Source organism: Chrysochloris asiatica, unplaced genomic scaffold (genome assembly GCF_000296735.1).
Source record: "Chrysochloris asiatica unplaced genomic scaffold, ChrAsi1.0 scaffold00009, whole genome shotgun sequence".
NCBI lineage: Eukaryota > Metazoa > Chordata > Mammalia > Afrosoricida > Chrysochloridae > Chrysochloris > Chrysochloris asiatica.
In genome coordinates, this window is record NW_006408527.1 from 29,309,136 (window position 1) to 29,330,772 (window position 21,637).

The 21,637-nt window shown below is 37.5% G+C and overlaps 1 protein-coding gene across 1 annotated transcript in view; it reads right to left on the reverse strand.

Annotated features, from left to right (window-relative positions):
• LOC102824771 (complement factor H-like) overlaps window positions 1-21,637 on the reverse strand; it is a 522,059-nt gene that overhangs the window by 63,811 nt on the left and 436,611 nt on the right. The window contains 4 exon segments of the mRNA XM_006834236.1: window positions 14,696-14,811; window positions 15,855-15,996; window positions 16,266-16,444; window positions 21,039-21,218. Of these exon segments, the coding sequence (XP_006834299.1) occupies window positions 14,696-14,811; window positions 15,855-15,996; window positions 16,266-16,444; window positions 21,039-21,218 (617 nt within the window).

Genomic DNA, 21,637 nt, shown 5'->3' on the forward strand with positions numbered 1-21,637 from the left:
AAAAGTAATAAATTGGATTTCAATAATAATTTTATATTGGTGTCCATCAAAAGGCATTATCATAAAGCTAAACATTTAAGAAGCCATAGATTGGCAGGAAGTGTTTGTAAAATATCAGTTGAGAGACCCATATTTATATTACATAAATGTGATTACACTTGAGATTTAAATGAATGATGTAGCCATCTTCCCAAATCACTGAAGCTTTGCAACAGGTTTTCAGGAATGCTGTCCCACATGAAATAATACATAATACATAAGAAAGATAGGGATCACCTCAAAAGATGAGCCAAGAAAGTAAAGACTGTTGACTTTGATGAATGAAGAAACTGTGGCTGATGTCCAGAAACTGATGGAAAAAGACTGCAGAATTACCATTGATACCATAGCTACCCAAGTGAACTCACCCGAGGTAAAAATATTCTAAATCTTGATTAAGTCTTTGGTTATGTAAATTTTCATGTTCATCGAAATTCACAGAATTATACATACAAAAGCATTTGTATTATATATTACTATATTAGATTAAACAAAAGTAATGTAAGTATAAAGGACTAAGGAAATGTATGGTCCGAGTGAGTATGCTGATAGGGAATTATCATGGATAAATGGGAATGATGACAACTACCAAGCGGGACCTTGGAAGACAAGTCCGGCAATCTGCTTCTGAAAGTCACAGCCTTGATATTGTAAGGAGTAGTTCTACTCTATACATATGTGGTCACCATGCATCCGAATCAAGTGGACAGCAGCTGACAACTTCATAACATTTTAGAGTTCTCAGAAAAATAGTCAATGAACTTTTAAAGAGTCCGTAAAGATAGGCCAGTCTCAGGAACACAGAAACACTAAAAACACTTGTTTACAAGTTAACAGTTGTTTAAAGATCTATGGAGCATTATTGTAGGTAATTGTATTATATGTAAGTAATTAGCATTCTCAGAAGAAGAAACTTGAATTGGGTCACGAGAAATATTTGAAGAAACATTACATGAAAAGTCCTATTTTTGATGAGCAACCCAGAGAACCATGAAGCCTAAATATAAATGGCAGAATTTAGATAAATGGCAGAAAGCTAAAGGTAAACAGAAAATTTTGAAAGGATACAGAAAAAAAAGAAGAGATTTTTAACCAAGGAATAAGGATAATATTGACCTCACAGCCACTCCGCGGGAGAAAGATGAGGCTTTCTACTCCCGTAAAGATTTACACCCTCGGAAACCCGGTACAGGGTCGCTATGGGTCGGAACCAACTCGACGGCACTTAACAACAACAACACCTTATTTTAAGGAATCCCAGTGTGTTGCTGTAGGCTAAGCACTGGATTGCTAATCATAAGGTCAGTGGTTCTAATCCACCTGCGACTCCTTGGGAATCCTATACAAGGTTGCTATGATTCAGAAACTACTCAACGGCACTTAACCTGATTTTTATTAGCATAAAATAAAGACATTACGAGCATCAGATAAATGACAGCTGAGATAATTTCTTCTACACTAGAAGTGCACTAAAGCAAACACTAAATAGTAAATATTTTCTCAAAATTTACTTAAGAAAATCTTAATTCTGGTTTATAATATTTTTAATGGTATCGATATGAAAACAATAGAGCAAAGCATGTTTGGGGGAGGTTATAAGGAATTACACTATGGTAGATTAATTATGTTTTTGATGTATAAAGTGAAGTGTATAGTCTTAATAGGGAGGAGTCTATGGAAATCATGAAGTTGGAATTGGGATATGATAAGTTTGATGTGGGGACTGCTAAGTAAAACAGTTTAAATAAATTAGGGAAGATAAGAGTGTTAATGTTAGCATTATTTTTGTAAACAGAGATAAAATTAAGAAGCCAAAGGAATAAATGAAATAGTGCATTAAAAAAATCCAGTAAACCCAAAACCATGGAATCGTTTCTACCTCGCAGTGACCCTGCAGGACCCAGGACAACGGCTCCTGCAGTGGAGTTCATTACATAATGTGGCCCGACTAGCCAGAGTCCTTCATTCTGTGATGCATTGTAAACCCTAGACTCTATGCCTGTGTTTATGGTCTTATTTGGAATGAGTCAGCTATTAAATCAATGAGACAGGATTAAAGTGGGATAAATCTTAAGTGTCCACATTACTCGAGGATGTGACTCAAATTGCCACTCTTATTTACCTTGGGGGGATGGTCTGGGTCGTATATACCGGGATGCATTGGCAAAGTTCACTCTTGCTCTAGACACTGCATCTGGCTCATCTTCATCTGACCTCCACTTAATTGAACTTGTGACCTTATTTTTATATGGGACAGCATTCTGGTAAACTTGTTGCAAAGCTTCAATGACTTGGGAAGATGCCCAGTGACTTTTTTTTTTTTTTTAATTCAGTGTTAGCACACTACTCAAAATAATTTCTTTTCCGTAGGATAAAATATATCCTATCTTTTAAAAATGTACCTTAACTAGACTAAGACAAGTGTATGAATGACAGCGCACACACACACACACACACACACAAATCATCAATACATATCATAATCAAGCCCTCCCAAAAGGTAAGGAAAGAATCCTGAGAACAAGTCTGGCGGTTCAAACCCACCAGCTTCTCTGGAGGAGAAAGATAAGGCTAACTACTCCCTTAAAAATCTGCAGACTTTGAAGCTCTCTAAAGGCTCACCATGCGTCCAAATTAACTCAAAGAGTGTGGGTTTTTGAGGGACAGCATGCAGCATCACAAAATTAATTGACTATTGTGTCTGCCTAGTCTAAAATAAACTGAGAGCCTGATAATTTGTAGATCTATACCACTGGTAAAGCCAATTGATACTGTATCCCACAAAGAAGAAGAGCAAAGGACTAAGGTGTGCCTGATCCAAGCCATGGTATTTTCAACAGCTTCATAAGCATGTGACAACTGAACAATGAAGACCATAGAAGAATTGATGCATTTTTTTAGATTGTGTTGAAGAAGAATATTAAAAGTACCATAGACTTCCAGAAGAACAAACAAATCTGTGTTGTACAAAGTACAGCCAGAATGCTCCTTGGAAGCCAGGATGGCCAGACTTTGTCTCTCATACTTCTGGTGTCTTATCAGGAGGGAACAGTCCCTAGGGAAGGGTATCATGTTAGGTAATGTGAAGGGTAGGAGAAAAAGAGAAAACACCCCAACAAATTTATTGACACATTTTCAACAGCTGTGGGCTCAAACTCGACAACAATTGTGAAGTTGGCACAGAACCAGGCAGTGTTTCATTCTGATGTGCATAGATTTGCTATGAATCAGTACCAACTCAAACGTACACAACAACAACATGCTCCATCACACAGAGCTATGGTGTGGTCTGAGTTTCAAGTTGGGCTACTTACTGCAAGGTCAGCAGTTCAAATCTATCAGCCTCTCTGCAGGAGAAAGATGTGGCTTTCTGCTCCTTTAAAGATATATGGCCTCAGACATCCTATACAAAGTTGCTTAGAGTTGGAGGTGATTCCATGATAGGTGTGTTTGCAATCTTGTTTCAAACCCTTACTTATTTGTGGGTACTCTCCCTTCTATAGCTGTTCAGCTGTGTATCTGTCTGTGTATCTACCTGTAGAACACTATTGCTGCAGAGTTGTATATAGAGCAGTATTTACCTCTATCCCCTTTCACTGTTGCCGTCTTCTCTACGTCTTCACCTATCTTCATCATTCTTCTGCCAGCCTCCCTCGTGTTGTATATTGCCTCCCATGTGACCCAAGTTAACATTTGTCTACACTCCTCTAGCTAGTAAAATACTCTCCTTTCCCTCCCACCCATGGCAACCATCAAACAATATTTCTTCTAACATGAAGACCATTTCTTGAATTTTTAAAATAGTGGTCTCATACAATATTTGTCCTTTTGTGATTGACTAATTTCATTCAGTCTTCCAGGCTTTCCATGTAATGAGGTGTTTGGCAGATTCAACTTTATTCTTTCTGAAGATAAATTCAAAAATGATTGCAGCAGTAATCATACAACACAAAGTCATACAACACATACAGTAATCATACAAAAATACAAACCAGATTCAGAAGAGGACATGGAATGAGGGATGTCATTGCTGATGTCAGATGTCTCTTGGCTGCAAACAGAGAATACCAGAGAGGTGGTTTCTTGTGTTTTACTGACAATACAAAGGCATTAAACATGACATATATTATGATTAGCATTAGGAAGAATGGGAACTTCAGAATTCTTAATTGTGCTCATGAGGAACTTGTATATAGACCAATAGACAGTTATTAGAACAAAATGAGGAGGTACTAAATGATTCAAAATCAGAAAAGGTGTGTGTCAGGATTGTATCCTTTCACCATATTTATTTAATCTGTATGCTGAACAAATAATGTGAGAAACAGCAATATACGAAAAAGAATGTGACTTTAAGCTGTTTGTGCTTTATTGACTATGGATCATGACAAGTTATGGATAGCATTGTGAGAAACGAATAATCCAGAACACTTGATTGTGCTCTTAAGGAACTTCTGCATAGATCATGAGGCAGCCACTTGAACAGAACAAGGCAATATTGAGTGATTTAAAATCAGGAAAATTATGTGCCTGGGTTGTATATTTCCCCATAATTATTACTTCTGTATGTTGTTGTTGTTGTTGTTAAGTGCTGTTGAGTCAGTTCCGTCCCATACCGACCCTGTACAGGGTTTCTGAGGCTATAAATCTTTACAGGAGCAGAAAGTCTCATCTTTCTCCTGTGGAGCGGCTGGTAGTTTCGAACTGCTGACATTAAAGTTCACAGTCCAATTCGTAACCACTACGCTACCAGAACTGAGCAAATAATATGAGAAACTGGATCATATAAAGAAGAATGTGGCATCAGGATTGGAGAAAGATTCATTAACAACCTGTGACATGCAGATGACGCATCCTGGCTTGCTGAAAGCGAAGAGGACTTAAAATACTCATGAAGATCAAAGACTATAGCCTTCAGTGTGCATTGTACCTTAATGTAAAGAAAACAAAAATTCTCACAACTGGATCAATAAATAGCATCATGCTAAATGGAGAAAAGATTAAAGTTGTCAAAGATTTCATTTTGCTCAGATCCACAATCAACACTCATGGAAGCAGCAGTCAAGAAATCAACCAGTGTATTGCATTAGGCAAATCTGCTGCACAAGACCTCTTTAATTTGTTCAAGAGCAAAGAATATTAGTTTGAGGAGTAAGGTGTGCTTTACCCAAGCTACGGCATTTTCAGTTGCTTCATATGCATGTGAAAGATGGACAATGAATAGGGTAGTCCATAGAAGAATTGATGCATTTGAGTTATGGTCTTTGTTGGAAAGGAACATACAAAGTACCCCAGACTGTGAAAGAACAAACAAATCTGTGTTGGAAGAATAAAAAGAATGTAAGGATATTGAGACTTTGTCTCTCATACGTTAGACATGTTGTCAGGAGTAACCAGTCCCAGTGGAAGGACATCATACTTGACAATTGAAGGGTCAGCAAAAAAGTGGACATTCTCCTCAACAAGATGAAATGGCACAGTGGCAACAGAAATGGGCTCAAGTATGACAACAATTGTGAGGATGGTACATCCTATTATGCATTCCTGTTAGGTGACCAGACAGCACCTACCAATAACTCCTAGGCAGTATCCACGTATGAGCAGCTGACCTAGGAGAAGCCGAGAGAGCTAGAAAGAAGGGGATGTGGGCCATTAATAAAAATGGGGGCCAACAGAGAAAATCATGTAGGCTAGTCAACTGTTAGAAATTCTTTTAAGAACTGAGAATTTAGTGGTTGCCAAGGCAATGGTAGATAAAAAACACAAAATGAAACAAAATAGCTAAGTGTAGCTTGTCTAACTTTGAAAAGAAGCTGAAACCAGAGTAACGCTGCCAGCCCTGTGTCCTATCAATTTTACCATGAAGAACTGCCCTTTGCTATTGGACCCTGCTAGTCCCTAGAGGAGTCCTGGTGTGGCGCTGTAGGTTAATGTGACAGACTGCAAAGCCGTTTAAATTGCAAGGTTGGCAGTTCAAGCTTACCAGTTGCTCCTTGGAAACCCTATATAGGGTCACTATGGGTTGGAACCAACTTTAGGGCACTTCACAAGTCCCTAGAGAGGAGACCTGATGTGTCGCTGCAGGATAATGAGCTGACCCACAAGGTCAGTTTGAGCTGTAAAATTGGTGGTTCAAATCCACCAGCCACTCCTTGGAAACCATATACAGGGTCACTATGAGTCAGAACCAACTCAAAGCCACTTAGCAACTGCAACAACAGTCTCAATAGACTAGGGGGACTAGAGGGTAAAAGCTAAAGTGACCACCACCCCCACCCCGGCTAGGTTAAAGCCCTACATCCTACAGCAAACTAGAAACTCCATGTTAAAGTGGTAATGAACAAACCACAAGGTCTAACTCAGGTTGATGTAGGGCAGAATGCACTCTTCTCTTTGGAAACACTGATTAGTTTCAAGGTTATCCCTTGGCAGAATACATTCTAGGGGTGAATTCTCTGTGGAAGAATTCCAATTGAAGGTAAAAATAATCAAAGAGATCCCAAATATAACATCTGTGTTAAAACTTGTTAATAAAGACTTGGACACATATCATGCTGTCTGTGACCAGGTTATATTATTTTTTAGCCTTATGTATGGAATTCTGGTAGGATAGTGGTTACGAATCCAGTTGTGAACCTCAAGGTCAGGAGTTCGAAACTACCAGCTGTTCCACACGAGTAAGATGGGGCTTTCCACTCCCGTAAAGATTTACAGCCTCAAAAACCCGGTTTCAGGTTTCAGAAAACCCTGTACAGGGTCACTATGACTAGGAACAGACTCCAGGGCACATAACAACAACAACAACAAGTAGACAACTGCATAAGAAACAGACCGTTGACTCCAAGATCCCAGAACAAGATTGCATGACTAGAGACAATATCATTGGACTTTATGTATTGCTTTATGCATTTCAGTGCTGGACTGGTTTTGAAATAATAGGCCAATGTATCTTAAGCCTAAGGTAGGTGGAACCTACTTAAAATAGGCTACTATTTTATAAGCCTTTCTCTCCTTTTACACAGTCACTGACTTAGTGCAAGCCTTTAAAAATGTATCGGCCACTCTAGAACAGACCACTGGTGACACGGCCAGTACTTATCATTTGACCCGCAAGGTCGGCATTCAAACTCACCAGCCACTCCTTGGAAACCCAAGACAGACAGGGTCACTATGGGTCAGAACTGACTCGATGGCACTTAACAACAACAACATTGTTGTTGTGAGTGGACATTGAGTCCCACTATAAAGATTTCCTAGTTACATAATAACCAAGTAGTTCCTTTAATGTGGCCCTACTCCACACTGCGAGTCCTGGCGTGGTGCTGTGGGATAAGCACTGAACTACTAACCACAAGTTCAGTGATTCAAACCCAGCAGACACACCTTGGAAACCCTATAGAAGTTTGCTATGAGTCAGAACTCACTCGATGGGACTTAACAACAACAGCAATAACTACAAACTCACTTTTTCTAAAAAGGATCACTAAAAAAGGTGTGCCATAGGAAAATGTGGTAAAGAAATTAGAAGGTTCCCAGCTATCAAAAGAATCCTATTAACTCTTAGAGATTTACCCTAAACAAGTAGTTCTCTAAAAGGAATCGTCCAATAATCCATGCAGAAAATAGCACACCAATCTAATTGTGATCCAATGAATTTTAAATAAAATCTATAATCAAGAGGAATACATAGGAATCTAAATTCAGATACACATAGCACATGTGTTTTAAAGAGGAAACTTAATTCCATTTTAGAGTCTTAATGTAAGTCTAAAATTCATGTTGAATTTTAAAGACTGTGTTTTCTAACAACAGTTCTCCAGGTAAACCCTAGAAATTATGTTCTGGCCTCTGGGATATTTCCACTCAACTCATTCTTTTTATGTGAAGCAAAAGTCTTCCTATTTTCTAGCTAATGTTGCTGGAAGACTGTGTTCCTCGTGAGACTAACCATTTTCCTCCCTTCCTGGGCCTTTTCATAGCTCTAGAGAGAAGTGGGCACTAGACTTAAATGAAACATGTAATTCCAATTTATGCCTTATGAATAAGACTAAGTATGTCTTCTTTGATGCTTTACTTAGAGGACTGCCAGGGATTACAGTTGATTTAGCAGAAAAAAAAATTGTACATAAATTAGCCTGTGGAACAACCAAAACTTTAAATTCCATATCATAAACTATGGATGCCATCAACTAGGAATTAGGACAAGTTAAAGCATCTCTGTTAGAAAACAGAACAACTTTCTGAAGTGTGATTGATGTGACTTCACTTGCCAGAAAAATAATCCCCCAAATCATACCTCCATACCACCAGGTATCCAATATTTAGGAAAAATCATTGGTGAAGATTAGCAAATAGATTTTACTGAAATGCCATGAATGTTTGGGAACTTTGGAAATCTCTTAGCTTTAACTGATACATTTAGACCAGGGAGATAAAAGGCTTTCCCTGACACTCCAAAAGAAAACTACTGAAGTAGCAAAAAGATTGCTTAAAGATAGTATTCCCCATTTGGCTTTCTTCAGACCACATTAAGTGACAACAAAATTCCTTTGAGAACCTATGTCATTAGGCTAATAGCACAACATCTAAACATCAAATGGCACTTGCACTATGCCAGAAGGCTACAGTCTAGTGGCAAGGTAGAAAACTTTGGGCTTTGCCTTTTTGACCTACTTGTTATATATTGTCTCTTCTAGGCTACAGAAGTTTAGTTTGCAGATGTTGTTCCAGCAAGAATATCAACACATTCCTCTTTCTTTCCAGCCCTATGAAATCAGAGTCAAATTTCAGACTAACGGTGCTGCTCAGCTGTAAGCAGTTATTGTAAAATGACCTCCATTCCCATGTCCTGGGCTCAGTTCAACCTGAAACCCATTAAAAGAGGAGGGAATGAGACCAAGTCCCTCTCCCCTTCATTCATATCTAAGTTATAATTAACTTGTTTTTTCACTTTGTCTTCTTGAGCTTCTCTTTAAAAATTTCTATTAAACTCTTTTACCTCCTCATTTCTTTCATTTGCTTTAGGTTCTCTGCATTGGAGAGTAAATTTGTCTCTTCTCACACCCATCTTGATCTTCTTCTTTCTTGTCCTCTTAATGACCTTTTGCCTTTTTTATGTATCATGTTCTTGATGTCATCATATAACGCTTCAGATCTTTGGTCATTAGTGTCTAATTCATCAAATCTGTTCAGGAGATGATCTCTAAATTCAGGTGGGATATGTTCAAGGTCATATTTTGGCTTTCCAGAATTCTCCTGACAATGCTTGTCTCTCATATTTTGGACATATTGTCAGAAAGGACAGTCTCTGGAGAAAGACATCATGTTTGTAAAGTGGAGGATTAGTGAAAAAGAGGAAGACTTCCAACAAGATGGAATGGCACGGTGGTAGCAACAATGGGCTCAAGTACAGCAATGCTTGTGAGGTTGGTGCGGGGCTGGGTGGTGTTTCATTCTATTGGGAATAAAGTCACTATGAATTGATACTGACTCCATGGTACCTAACAACAACTTGGTTTTTTGCTCTCTACTTTTTGATAATTTTTTCACATTTTTCCTTGAGCCTTGTTTTCCCCAAAAAGATAATACACCATAGCAAGTGAGACCTTGGCTCACTGAACATCCACAGAAATATACATCACTGGACTGCTAACCACAAGCTTGGTGGTTCAAACCCATCAGTGGTCCTTGCAAACCCTATAGAGAGTCACGATGAATTGGAACCAAATTGATGGTAGTTAACAACAACAGCAATAATGTTCATCAATTTTAACTACACTACTTTCAAGCCTTAAAATTTTTGAAATCATACAGAAGAAAGACAAAGCACTCTGGTGACGTAGTGGCTTACATGATGGACTGCTAACCCCAAGGTCAGAAGTTAAAATCCAGCAGCTACTACTCAAGAGAAAGATTTACAGTCACAGAAATCCTATACAGGGTTGCTAAGACTCAGAACCACCACCACCACCACCACTGGGTGGACTGAAATCCCCAATGATTTGGAGTTCTGGTGTGATGCTGTAGGATAAGCATTAGACTGCTAACCACAAGATCAGTAGATCAACCCCATCAGATGCTCCTTGGAAACCATGTACAGGGTCGTTATGAGTCAGAACTGACTCTACAGCACTTAACAACCAAGAGCATAAAAAGACTTCCAGAATAATTTATATCTGACTTGTTGTTAAGTACTATGGAGGTGGTTCCAACTCATAGTGACCCTGCACAGGGTTTTCAAGGCTGAAAATGTTTATGGGAGCAGAAAGCCTCATCTTTCTTCCACAGAACATCTGGTAGTTTCAAACTGCTGACCTTGAGGTTAGCAGCCCGATTTGTAATCACTATGCTACCAGAACTCCTTTATATTTGACTAGCCTTTCTAAAAATAACAGTGATAAACTCAATATGAACTATAAAATCTAACTACTTGAGTGAAAACAATCAAGCAAATTGGAAATTGTACAGCATTTGAGTTGGGCAAAATCAACCTATGAGATCCACCACTCATCTGTCAGTTTGTTATACTGTAGTGACTTTGTGTTGCTACAATGCTGGAAGCTATGCAACTGGTATTTTAAATACCAGCATGGTCACTATGGTGGACAGGTTTCAGCTGAGCTTCCAGACTAAGAAAGACTAGGAAGAAGGAGAGGCAGACTACTTCTCAATATTTAGTCACTGAAAATCTTTTAAAAATTCACAGTATATTGTCATCTATAGTACCAGAAGAAGAAAACCATATGAATAGCACAAGACCACTGTCAGATATAATGACGGAAGATGAGCCACTCAAATTGGAAAGCACTTAAACTACAACTGGAGAAGAGCCGCCTCCTCAAAATAGACTTTGACAACTTGAATGAAATAAAGCTTGGGGTCCTTCATTTGCCAATAGGGCACAACTCAAAATGAGGAGAAACAGCTGTATACATCCATTTATAGTCATAACATGTAATCTCTGACCATGGAAAATATCAATCTAGGAAAACTGAAAGATGTCAAGAATGAAATGAAACACATAAAGATTAATATCCTAGACGTCTGTGAGCTAAAATGAACTGGTATTGTCCATATTGTCGATGCCAGGAAAGACAAATTGAAGAGGAATGGCATTACATTCAACGTCAAAAAGAATATTTCAGTATCTCTCTTGAAGTATAATGCTGTCTGTGATAGGACACTTTCTAGATACCTACAAGGAAAATCACAATTATTCAAATTTATGCAATAACCAAGTAACTCCAGTGATGATGAAATTAAATAATTCTGCCAACTTCTTTAGTCTGCAATGGATCACACATGTAATTGAGATGTATTGATAATTAGTGATGCTTGGAATGCAAAGGTTGGAAACAAAGAATAAGGATCAGTAGCTGGAAAATATGGCCTTAATGATAGATTGAATGATAGAATTTTGCAAGACCAACGATTTATTCGTTGTTAACACCTTCTTAAAATCACATAAAAGTCAACTATCCACTTAGACCACATCAGATTTAATACTCAGGAATCAAACAGACTACATCTGTAGGACGAGGCAACAGAAAAGCTCAATATCATCAGCTAAACAAGGGCATGGGCAGACTGTGGAATATGGTAATAAAGGGGAAATAATTTTAAGATGCTTGGCTGTCTTTTGAATATTGGTTTCCCTTGCACACCATTGTAAAATAGACACTTGAGGGGGAGAGAAAGGAATAGCCAGAAATATCACAATAGAAAGCTTGTAAATCCTTATTCAGTCTATAACTGATTAGAATACCTTAAAGGGGCTAGAATTTGCTGAGTGAAAGAGGCTTTCTGTGGACCCTTTGCATTGCATAAGACCATAGGTGGAATTCTGAACTCCATCCAGAATCTTCTGAGGTGAGAACTTGCCACTTGAAAGGACAAGTAGACCAGCTTGGAGCTGCTAGAAGAACAGAAGATACTTTGTGAAAGAAAGACCAGCAGGAAAAATCAAAAACAATAATGGCAGTCTGATTGACTACTACAAGAACCAGCAAGTTGTTCAATGGGAAACCATTAAGGCAAACAATCAAGTCCCCTCAGGAAATACCCTCTTCTAAGACTGAAACTCAAAAGGAATACATGAGTTAGCATGTAATCTTGCTGGTGTCCACGTTGGTTTACCAATAAGGGGAAGTGGGGGAAAAATAGCAATGAAGATGTGCGCTAAGTCCGACCACATTCAATAGACTCCTGTCAATCATGATTGAGCCCTCATTGGCCAGCAGTACAGGGGAATTCTAAGCCCAGAGACAGGGAAGTCACAAAGGACTAGAGTGGACAGTGAAGCGTCCAGCTGATATGTAGTGAGGGGAGATGCACAAGAATGGTCATACTTGCAGACAGTACCCATTTAACCAACTTTCATTGGCTGGATGATCAGAACTCGACTAGAGGAAGAAAAAAGAGGAAAAAAAACCCAGTAATCTGCTACAATTTGATGAGCATGACCTATATTTATGGATGTAGTAGCTTAAAAGAGAGAACGAATCTTTACAGCAAGGATCATTCCCACCTCCTCAGTATACAGGGTTGACAGGGTTGGGCAATTTAGACATTGGCTACTCAAAATGGGGGGTGGTTACAAAGGCACAAAGTGACTGGTTTACAAGCTTTCAAAAGGTAGCCTAATTTCAGAGGTCGTGGGGGAAGTTTAAAAAAAAAACCAAATAAATAAAGCCTTATACTGGTACAATGGCAAGCAGAGAGAAAAATGGAACACAACTGAGAACCCAAAAGTAAACCCATCTATCTGTGGACAGCTGATCTTCCACAAATTGCTGTAATTCATTAGAAACAATCTCTATAATACATGGTGCTGACAAAACTGGATATCATTTGCATAAAAATGAGATAAGATTAATTCCTCATAGTATATATAAAGAAACAAACTCAAGATGTATACAAGACCTCAATGTAAAACTAAACCTATACAGATTATCAAAGAAAAACTAGGAGCAAACTTAGAGGCCCTAATATATGGTATAAATAGACTATCAAACATAAGAAAAACTGCACAAACAGAAGATAAACTATATGACTGGGAGCTTCTAAAAATTAAACACTATGTGCACCAAAAGACTTCTTCTAAAGAGGGCAAAGAGAATCTAGAAATTGGAAAAGTTGTTTAACAATGATATATCAGACAAGGGACTAATCTTCAAAAGTTATAGAAAACTTCAATACCTCTACTACAAAGACACAAACATTCCAATAGAAAAATAGGCAGAGAATGTGAACAGATACTTTACCAAGAATAAATTCAGGTGACCAACAAATACGTGAAGAAATGCTTGTGACCCCATCAGAGAGAGGCAAGACAAAATAACAATGAGATTTCATCTCACTCCAGCATTAACAGGCAAAAAAAAAAAAAATCAAGAAAACAGCAAATGCTGGGGAGGATGTGAAGTGGCTGGAAATCTCAAATACTGCTGGTAGGACTATAAAATGGTACCAACATTAGGGAAAACTGTATGGTGCTTCTTTAAAATACTGAAAACATATCAACTGATCTAGCAATCTCACTACTAGGTACATATCCTAAAAAACAGCAAGAGCCAGGAAATAAATAGATATATGTATATCTGTGTTCATTGCTACATTATTTACAATATAAAGATAGAACCTAAGTGTCCATTAACAGATGCATGGATAAACAAACTATGGTACATACATACAATGAAATACTATGAAACATTAAAGAATAATAAAGAATCTGCAAAACACCTCAAAATGTAGATGAACCTGGAGGACATCATGCTGAGTGGAATAAGCAAATCACAAAAGGACATATATTATGAGCCCACTAATAAAGAAGACTTAAAATATTTACTGATGAAGATTAAATAGCACAGCATTCGGTATGGATTACATTTCAATGTAAAGAAAACAAAAATCCCCACCACTGGACCAATAAACAACATTCTTATCTACAAAGAAAAGATTGAAGTTGTCAAGGACTTCCTTCTTCTTGGATCAACTATCAACACACATGGAAACAGCAGTCAAGAAATCAAATGACATATTGCATTAGACAAATCTGTTGTACAAGACATTTTTAAAGTGTTGAAGAGCAAAGATGTCAGAGCTTGAGAACTAAGGTGCGCCTGACCCAAGCCATGGTATTTTCAATAACCTCATATGTATGTAAAAGCTAGACAGTAAATAAGGAACACCATAGAAAAACTGATGCTTTTGAGTTAGAATATTGAAAGTGCCATGGGCTGCCAAAAGAACCAACAGATCTGCGTTGGAAGAAGTGCAGCCAGAGTACTCCTTTGTGGCCAAGATGGCCAAACTTCGTCTCTCATACTTGGGACATGTTGTCAGGAGGACCAGTCACTTGAGAAGGCTATCACGTTTGGCAATTCAGAGGGTCAGAGAAAAAGAGGAAGACAACCATTGAGATGGATTGGCCAAGTGGCAGTATCGATGGACTCATGGTGGCAATGGTAATGAGGTTGGCCCAGGACCGGGTAGTGTTTCGTTTTGCTGTGCATAAGGTCGCTATGGGTCAGTACATACTAGATGGCACCTAACAACAGCAACATCATTCATAGTATGAAATAGAATATACTTTAAATTAAAATCATTCAAGATACACACTGATGCATTTTGTTGGGTGAGACCATTTTCCTCCTACATCAATCCCAAAACCATCAGTACACCTGTAGGTAATTTTTTCTCCATGCTGGTAGCTGTCTAACTCATGAGACAGAACACCATCAGAAATCATAGGTAGTAGCTTACAAAGTAGTCCTTTAAAACAACAGATAAACAGTAAAATAATGCATTCATGTTTCACTTCTTCTGAAATGTAATATTATATACTATTTAGTCATTTTATTTGAAAAGAAACGGAAACACAGGAGCTACTATCATATCACAAAGAAGGTATTCAAACATTTTCTAAATTCACCATTCTGCTGTCTCTCACAACCTAATAAAGAATTTGATATTAAAATCTTAGAGAACACTTATGAATACAGCCAATGATTCTTTGCCAATCACTAGTGTTAAAGGGAAAAGCATTGAAGAGGAATGATCTTTAAAAAGACATACCTTTATGCTCTAACAAATTAGAAGAAATGTTTTAGGAAAAATACCAATTTTTTAATGTAAACAAGCTAGTTGACAGAGCAAATGCTATAACTTCTATAAATGACAAAACCCAAACCAAACCAGCTGCCATCAAGTCAATTCTCACTCATGATGGCTCTGTAAGGAATGGTGGTGGTGGTGGTGTTTGGTTGTGTGCCACCAAATCAGTTCTGACTCATACAGGAGCAGAAAGTCTCATCATTCTCCTGCAGAGTGGCTGGTTGATTCGAACTGCTGACTTTGTGGTTAGCAGTCCAACTCACAATCCACTATAATCCAAGGCTTCTTACCCTATAAATGTTGTTTAGTGCCACTGAGTCGATTTCGACCCATAGTGACCCTGTATAGGGTTTCCAAGGAGTGGCTGGTGAGTTTGAACCTTGTGGTTCAAATCGACTTTGCAGTCCAGCGCATTAACTAGCAGCGCCACACCAGGACTCCTATACTATACATAGGTAGACTCAATTATACCACACATCACATTTCAAGGTAAAATAAATGCCAGAGTTTAAAGTGATTCCATAATGAACCAATGAATTTAACAAAAATAAGATTGTTTACTCATGCATTAAATTTTAATTATAATGTATATAAGCAATCCCATGAAATATCTAAACTATATTGTCTTTTGCCTTTGATGGGAACTGATAATTTTAAATCAATTATTATGAAAATAGATTTGTACTTGACATATGCCTCACCTACACACTGAGGTGGAGAACTCCATTTTCCCATGTGACATGTTACCCCATTTTCTTCAGAAAGCTTGAAGCCATCTTCACAGATATAAGTTAATGTAGTACCACGTGAGTATCTGTGTTCAGATGTATATAAAAATAATATCTATGGTACTAGTCTCTTGTTAAATATCCCCCATCATTTTTATCCTTTTCATCATGATAATAAAATAACAACAAAAGTTTATCTGATATTTAAATAATATTCCTGAGTATTCTGTCTTTATTTCACAGAATAAGTGAATGAATGTTGATTAATTTGGGCACACAGATTGTAATTACTGTTTTCTATAGAGAATAACAGATGTATGCAAAGCACAGTAGAGTATTAACTTCATTCTGAAAGAATGTTCAAGTTATGAAGTACTAACCAACACAGCGTGGTATTGACTGCCATTTCCCACCACTGCACACGATTTCATCTGCTTCTTGAGTTATGTAATTTTCTTGACAGAGAATAGATATTTTCTCTCCATCCTTATAATTCACTGTCATCGTCATACTTCGAGTATTGGGAATGAGAGGAGGAGGTGGGCATAACTCTTTCATTTCTCCTAAAAATATTCAAATCAGATTGTTTGGTTAAAAAAGAATAAATTAAATATAAAAGGATAATTTTAATATAGAGAATATTCAGTATCAAGTATCATGAATGATCATATGATAATTATTATTTTGTATATTTATACAAGTAGTACTTCATAGCTTTATAACACCTTACTATTATCACTTTTGGTTTATATGCTTACTATTTTCATTCTAGTTTCTTTCTTTTATTTTTTCTGTGATCACTCTTGGATAATTTATGAGAAACATATTTTAATTATTTCTAACCATTGATGCTATGTAACATCAAATCAGTTCTGACACACAGGACTCTATGAACAACAAAAGGAAAAGCTATCCGGTTCTGTGCCATCCTCACTTTCTTTCCTATATTTGAGTCCATTGCTGCAGTCTCTATAGCAATCCGTACTGTTGAGAGTCATCCTCCTGTTTTTCTAACCATTATGTTACCAAGCATAAAGTCCTTCTCCATGGACTGGTTTCTCTAGATAGCATGTCCAAATAAGCAAGACAAAGCACCATCGCTTCTAAGAAGAATTCTTTTTGCATTTCTCACTAAATAGATTTATTATTTTTTTCTGGCAGTCTGTGGTATATTCAATATTCTTCCCCAATACCACAATATTTTGATTCACAAGAAATTGATTTGCTTCTCTCTGCAATGTCAATTTAACCCACAAGGATGGCAGTTCAAACTCACAAGCTGCTCCTCAGAAACCCTATACAGGGTCTCCATGAGTCAGAATCAATTCAAGGACACTTAACAACAAGAACCATAACAATGATTAATGGGAGTCATGGAGTGGTGCTGCAGGACAATGCTCTGGATCACAAAGTCAGTTTGAATTGTAAGGTCAGCAGTTCAAACCTAACATCTGCTCCTCAGAAACCCTATACAAGGTCTCTGTGAGTCAGAACCAATTCAATGGCATTTAACAACAACTATATACCTTAGTGCCTTAGTGGGGTACTGTAGTATAAGCACTGGACTGGTAATTACAAGGTTGTTCAAACCCACCAGTCGCTCCTTGGAAACCATGTAGGGCCTCTATGAGTTGAAAACAACTTGATGGCACTTAACAACATCATTTTTCAGTGAAGTGTCAAGTAGGAATGGTGATCTTTTATAATATGGACAGCCAGTTGTACTAAAAATATGTGTGAAAATTTTTGAAATGAAAAGTAATTGAATATAATGGTGCTGTTATATTTTGAGACTATGTTCTGGGGGTTAGTGCACCTTATTGCAAAGTCGCTTAAAGCACAAGGTAAACAGTTTACCAGTTGCTCCTCAGAAACTCTGTAGAGTGTCTCTATGGGTCAGAACCAACTCAACGGTACTTAAGAATAACAATGTTCAGTTCATTTATTTATCTACTTTTCTGCCCAAAATCATTGCCTTGATAAATATAGCTTCACAATAAATTGTGAAACCCAGTAGATGCTTTCTATATCTGATTTTCCTTGAAAAGACTGATTAAAAGAATCCTGGTGGTGCAGTGGTTAAGTGCTTTCTTGCTAACCCGAAAGTCAGGGGTTCTCACTCCATGGAAGAAAGATAAAGCAGTCAATTTCTATGAAACTATCCAATCTCGGGAATCCTGTGGGGCAGTTCTACTTTGTCTCATAGGGTCACTGTTAGTTGGAACCAGCTCAATGTTGGGCAGTGAATTTGTCTCATTTTGTTTTTGGAAAGCTATTATCATAATTGTAGCTAAATATTCAATGGACAGGGACAGATCAAGAATATTGGCCCTCAACACTTCCTTTCAACACTGAGGTTCTAGACAATGTTCGAAGTTAAGGAAACAACCAAAAAATCTATAAATGGTACAGAGAGGAATAAACTTTTAATTTTCAATGATATAATTGTTTACAGAGAGTTCAAAGAGATCTACAAAGTAATAACTGAAATAAGTAAGGGAGTTTAACATTCCTTCAGGATACAAATGAATACACAAAATCAAATGCATCCTGTTGCAGACCGTGTAAGACTAGCCAGAGGTTCGAGGCCCTCTAGGGCCGAGTGTAACAAATGAGGCCACTGGCAGTTAATGGCAAATTGCTTTCATATTAATATTCAGGTATATATATTAAATTAATACACTGGAGCCTTTGACAATCCACAGATAAATGTGGTATTTTCCTAAAGCCAAGACTAAATGTTGCAAGGTTAAGCCTTTCTCCAAAGGATTAACCAAAAATATCTTAGCTACTTCACAGCTCTTTGTTCTATAGACAAAGAACCCATCCACCCTAATGCTTTTCCAGGTGCAGCCCATTCACCTGGGCGTCTGGAGTCCTCCTGCAGACCTGGCTCAGGAAGCCAAAGCAGCAGGACTCCGCCCAAGATTTTGTCTTTATCTCTCACCTTCCCCCAACTATGCTCAGGGGCTATAGATATGTTAATTTGGACTGAGAATCCAAGTTGCTGGCCTGGGATTCGAACCAGTGAAGTACTATGTAAAGTTACCTGAATGTCTGGAAAAGTACTGATGTTAGCTGTACCTTGCCTAAGTCCCTCCCAGCTTGGTGTGAAGCTCCTCCCCTGAATAAAGCAGAGGCCCGGGCCTCCCCAGGTGTGCATTATGGGTTGGAAGGCATGCAGTAAAGATTGCAGGGCAGTGAATTGCTGCCTGCAGAGGCCACGATGCCTGTACTCCCAGGCCTGCCCACCAGTGATGTATCCACCCTGGCTTTGGGGTGCCTCTTTGTCTCTCTCTTTGTCTCCTTTTATGTATTCTTGATATATATGAATCGCCGTCAGGTATCCTCTCCTCATGAACTGAACCCCAATGTCGAGGCGGGTCCCCGACAGCATCCCTTTATACTTGGCACCCAAAAATGTAAAATTTAATTTAAAAATAACATTTAAATAACAAAAATGTAAATGATATGTAATTATTTTTGCAACTGCTATACACCTGGTGTGGCTTCATAGGATAAGCACTTGACCTCAAGTTCAGTTTGAACCACAAGGTTGGCATTTCAAAGTCACCAACCACTCCTTGGAAACCCTACATAGGGTCACTATGAATCAGAACCAACTCTATGGCACTTAACAACAACAACAATACACCTCCTACACTAAAAAATTTACTGAGAAAAATGAAACAGATATATATCATGTCTATGGATTGGAAACCCAATATGATTAAGAAGTTAATTCTACTAATTTATCTGTACATTTGATGTCATCTCTTTCATTGTCTAACTACCTCTTTCATTTCCTAGGATATTTTCTAGAAATTGATGTACTGTTTTCTAAAACTAGTATTGAAATGCAAATGCCAGAATAGGTAAATCAGTCTTGAAACTAAAATCTTGTGCTGCTGAGTCAATTCCAGATGATAATGACCTTATAGGATGGGGCAGAACTAACTACCCCACCAGATTTCCAAGGCTGTACATTTTTATGGAAACAGACTGTCATACCTTTCTTTTGCAGAGTGGCTGGTGGGTTCAATCTGCAAAACTTTTTATTAGCAGCCAAGTTCTTATCCACTGTACTGCCAATCTTTAACCAATCTTGAAAAGGAAAACTGTATCTGAGAATAAATACCAGGCTTCACAACTTACTAAGAAGTTATCAAGGCAATTTGGGCATAAGGAACTGAGCTGAAAAGAGTCCAGAAATAATCAATTGCTGTTCATTTCAAAGTTCTTTTTCCAGACATGCTTTTAGAACTAGCTATCTGTGTAAAAAAGAAAGCACCAATCCCTACTTAGCACTTCATCAAAAAGCAAAGTAAGATACATAATGTATCTAAATGTAAATACTAAAACTACAAAGCTTCTGGGATACAATGCAGAGGAACAGGTGCACTTCACTGCATATAAATATTGTTGTTTGTTTTAAGTACCATGGAGTTGATTTCGACTCATGTTGATATGCACAGGGTTTCTGAGGCTGCAAATCTTTATGGGAGCAGAAAACCTCATCTTTCTCTCCTGCAGAATGGCATATGAATATTACCACCTTAAAAATGAAGAAGTATTACCATGTGGATCTGCAGATAGTAGATTTGCTTTAGGACTGTTATGTAAAACTACTATCTGTATATGCTAGAACTGTATATGTTGATAAGAGTGTTAACATTAACAGCACATGGATTATCATAGTTGGAGAAGAAAATTAAAGAAAAGAAACTCTATAAAATGGAATGAACTCTGCTATACATTTGAAATTAGAGGTGCCAAGATGTCACAGGGTTTTTAAGACAGAGAAAGAAAAACAGATAAATAGATGATAAAGACATAGGCATATGTATAGGTTGGTTGTGTGTAATTAAATGAATGAAGCAATGGGAGTCCAAATGTAATGAACACACTTAGTACCCAGATGTTAAGGTAAATCCACCAAATTTCTGTGTGTTTTTTATATAGCCAACAAATGCAGATGATATAATTATTACTTAGAAACAGTGTTTCCACTGGGTTTTGAATTACCTTGTAGCTTGTTCAAATCTAAGCATTTGTAATAATACCTCTGTAAAAAATTTTAAAAGACGTAACAATACTGCTTTTAAAAGTTAGGAAAAAGAGCACACGATTTTAAAAGCATTGTAAACAAGACTTTACCTGTGCAAGTTAGCGTGGGATCCCACCTTCCATTTTTGCAGGTTGATTGTCTGGTTTCAGATTTTCCTTTACATTTATAAACTAAGATATCATTATGATTTAATACAGTCTGATCTGGTGGTGAGACTGATTCAATTTTACGTCCCCTTGGTAATGTACACTTCTTAAGTTGTTCTGTCGCTGTCAAATGAGGATATTCCCATGAAAATGACTGATTATAAAGAATCTAAGCAACAGCTATGTAACAAAATTATGAAACTAGGATTATGATTATAAATTCAGTCAATCAAGTTATTCTTGATAATACTGCCTGAGATGAGCTATTATGTATAAACAACTTTTGTATTCACCTTTAGAAATATGTTTTGTACTTTTGCAATTGGAAAAGTCTAAGAGGTCCCTTTTTTTAAATGATCTACACCATATCATCAATAAGCATTCACCATAATGTGGGTTTATATTTGAAATGTGCATATGTCTTTGCTTCTCTGTTCTCAAGAGACAATACATTTTTAAAATCAATAATCTAAAAGCATTATTGATTAAAAAATTTACTTGGAAAAAAAGTGCCATTGAATGTATTTTTAGAAAAGTAATGA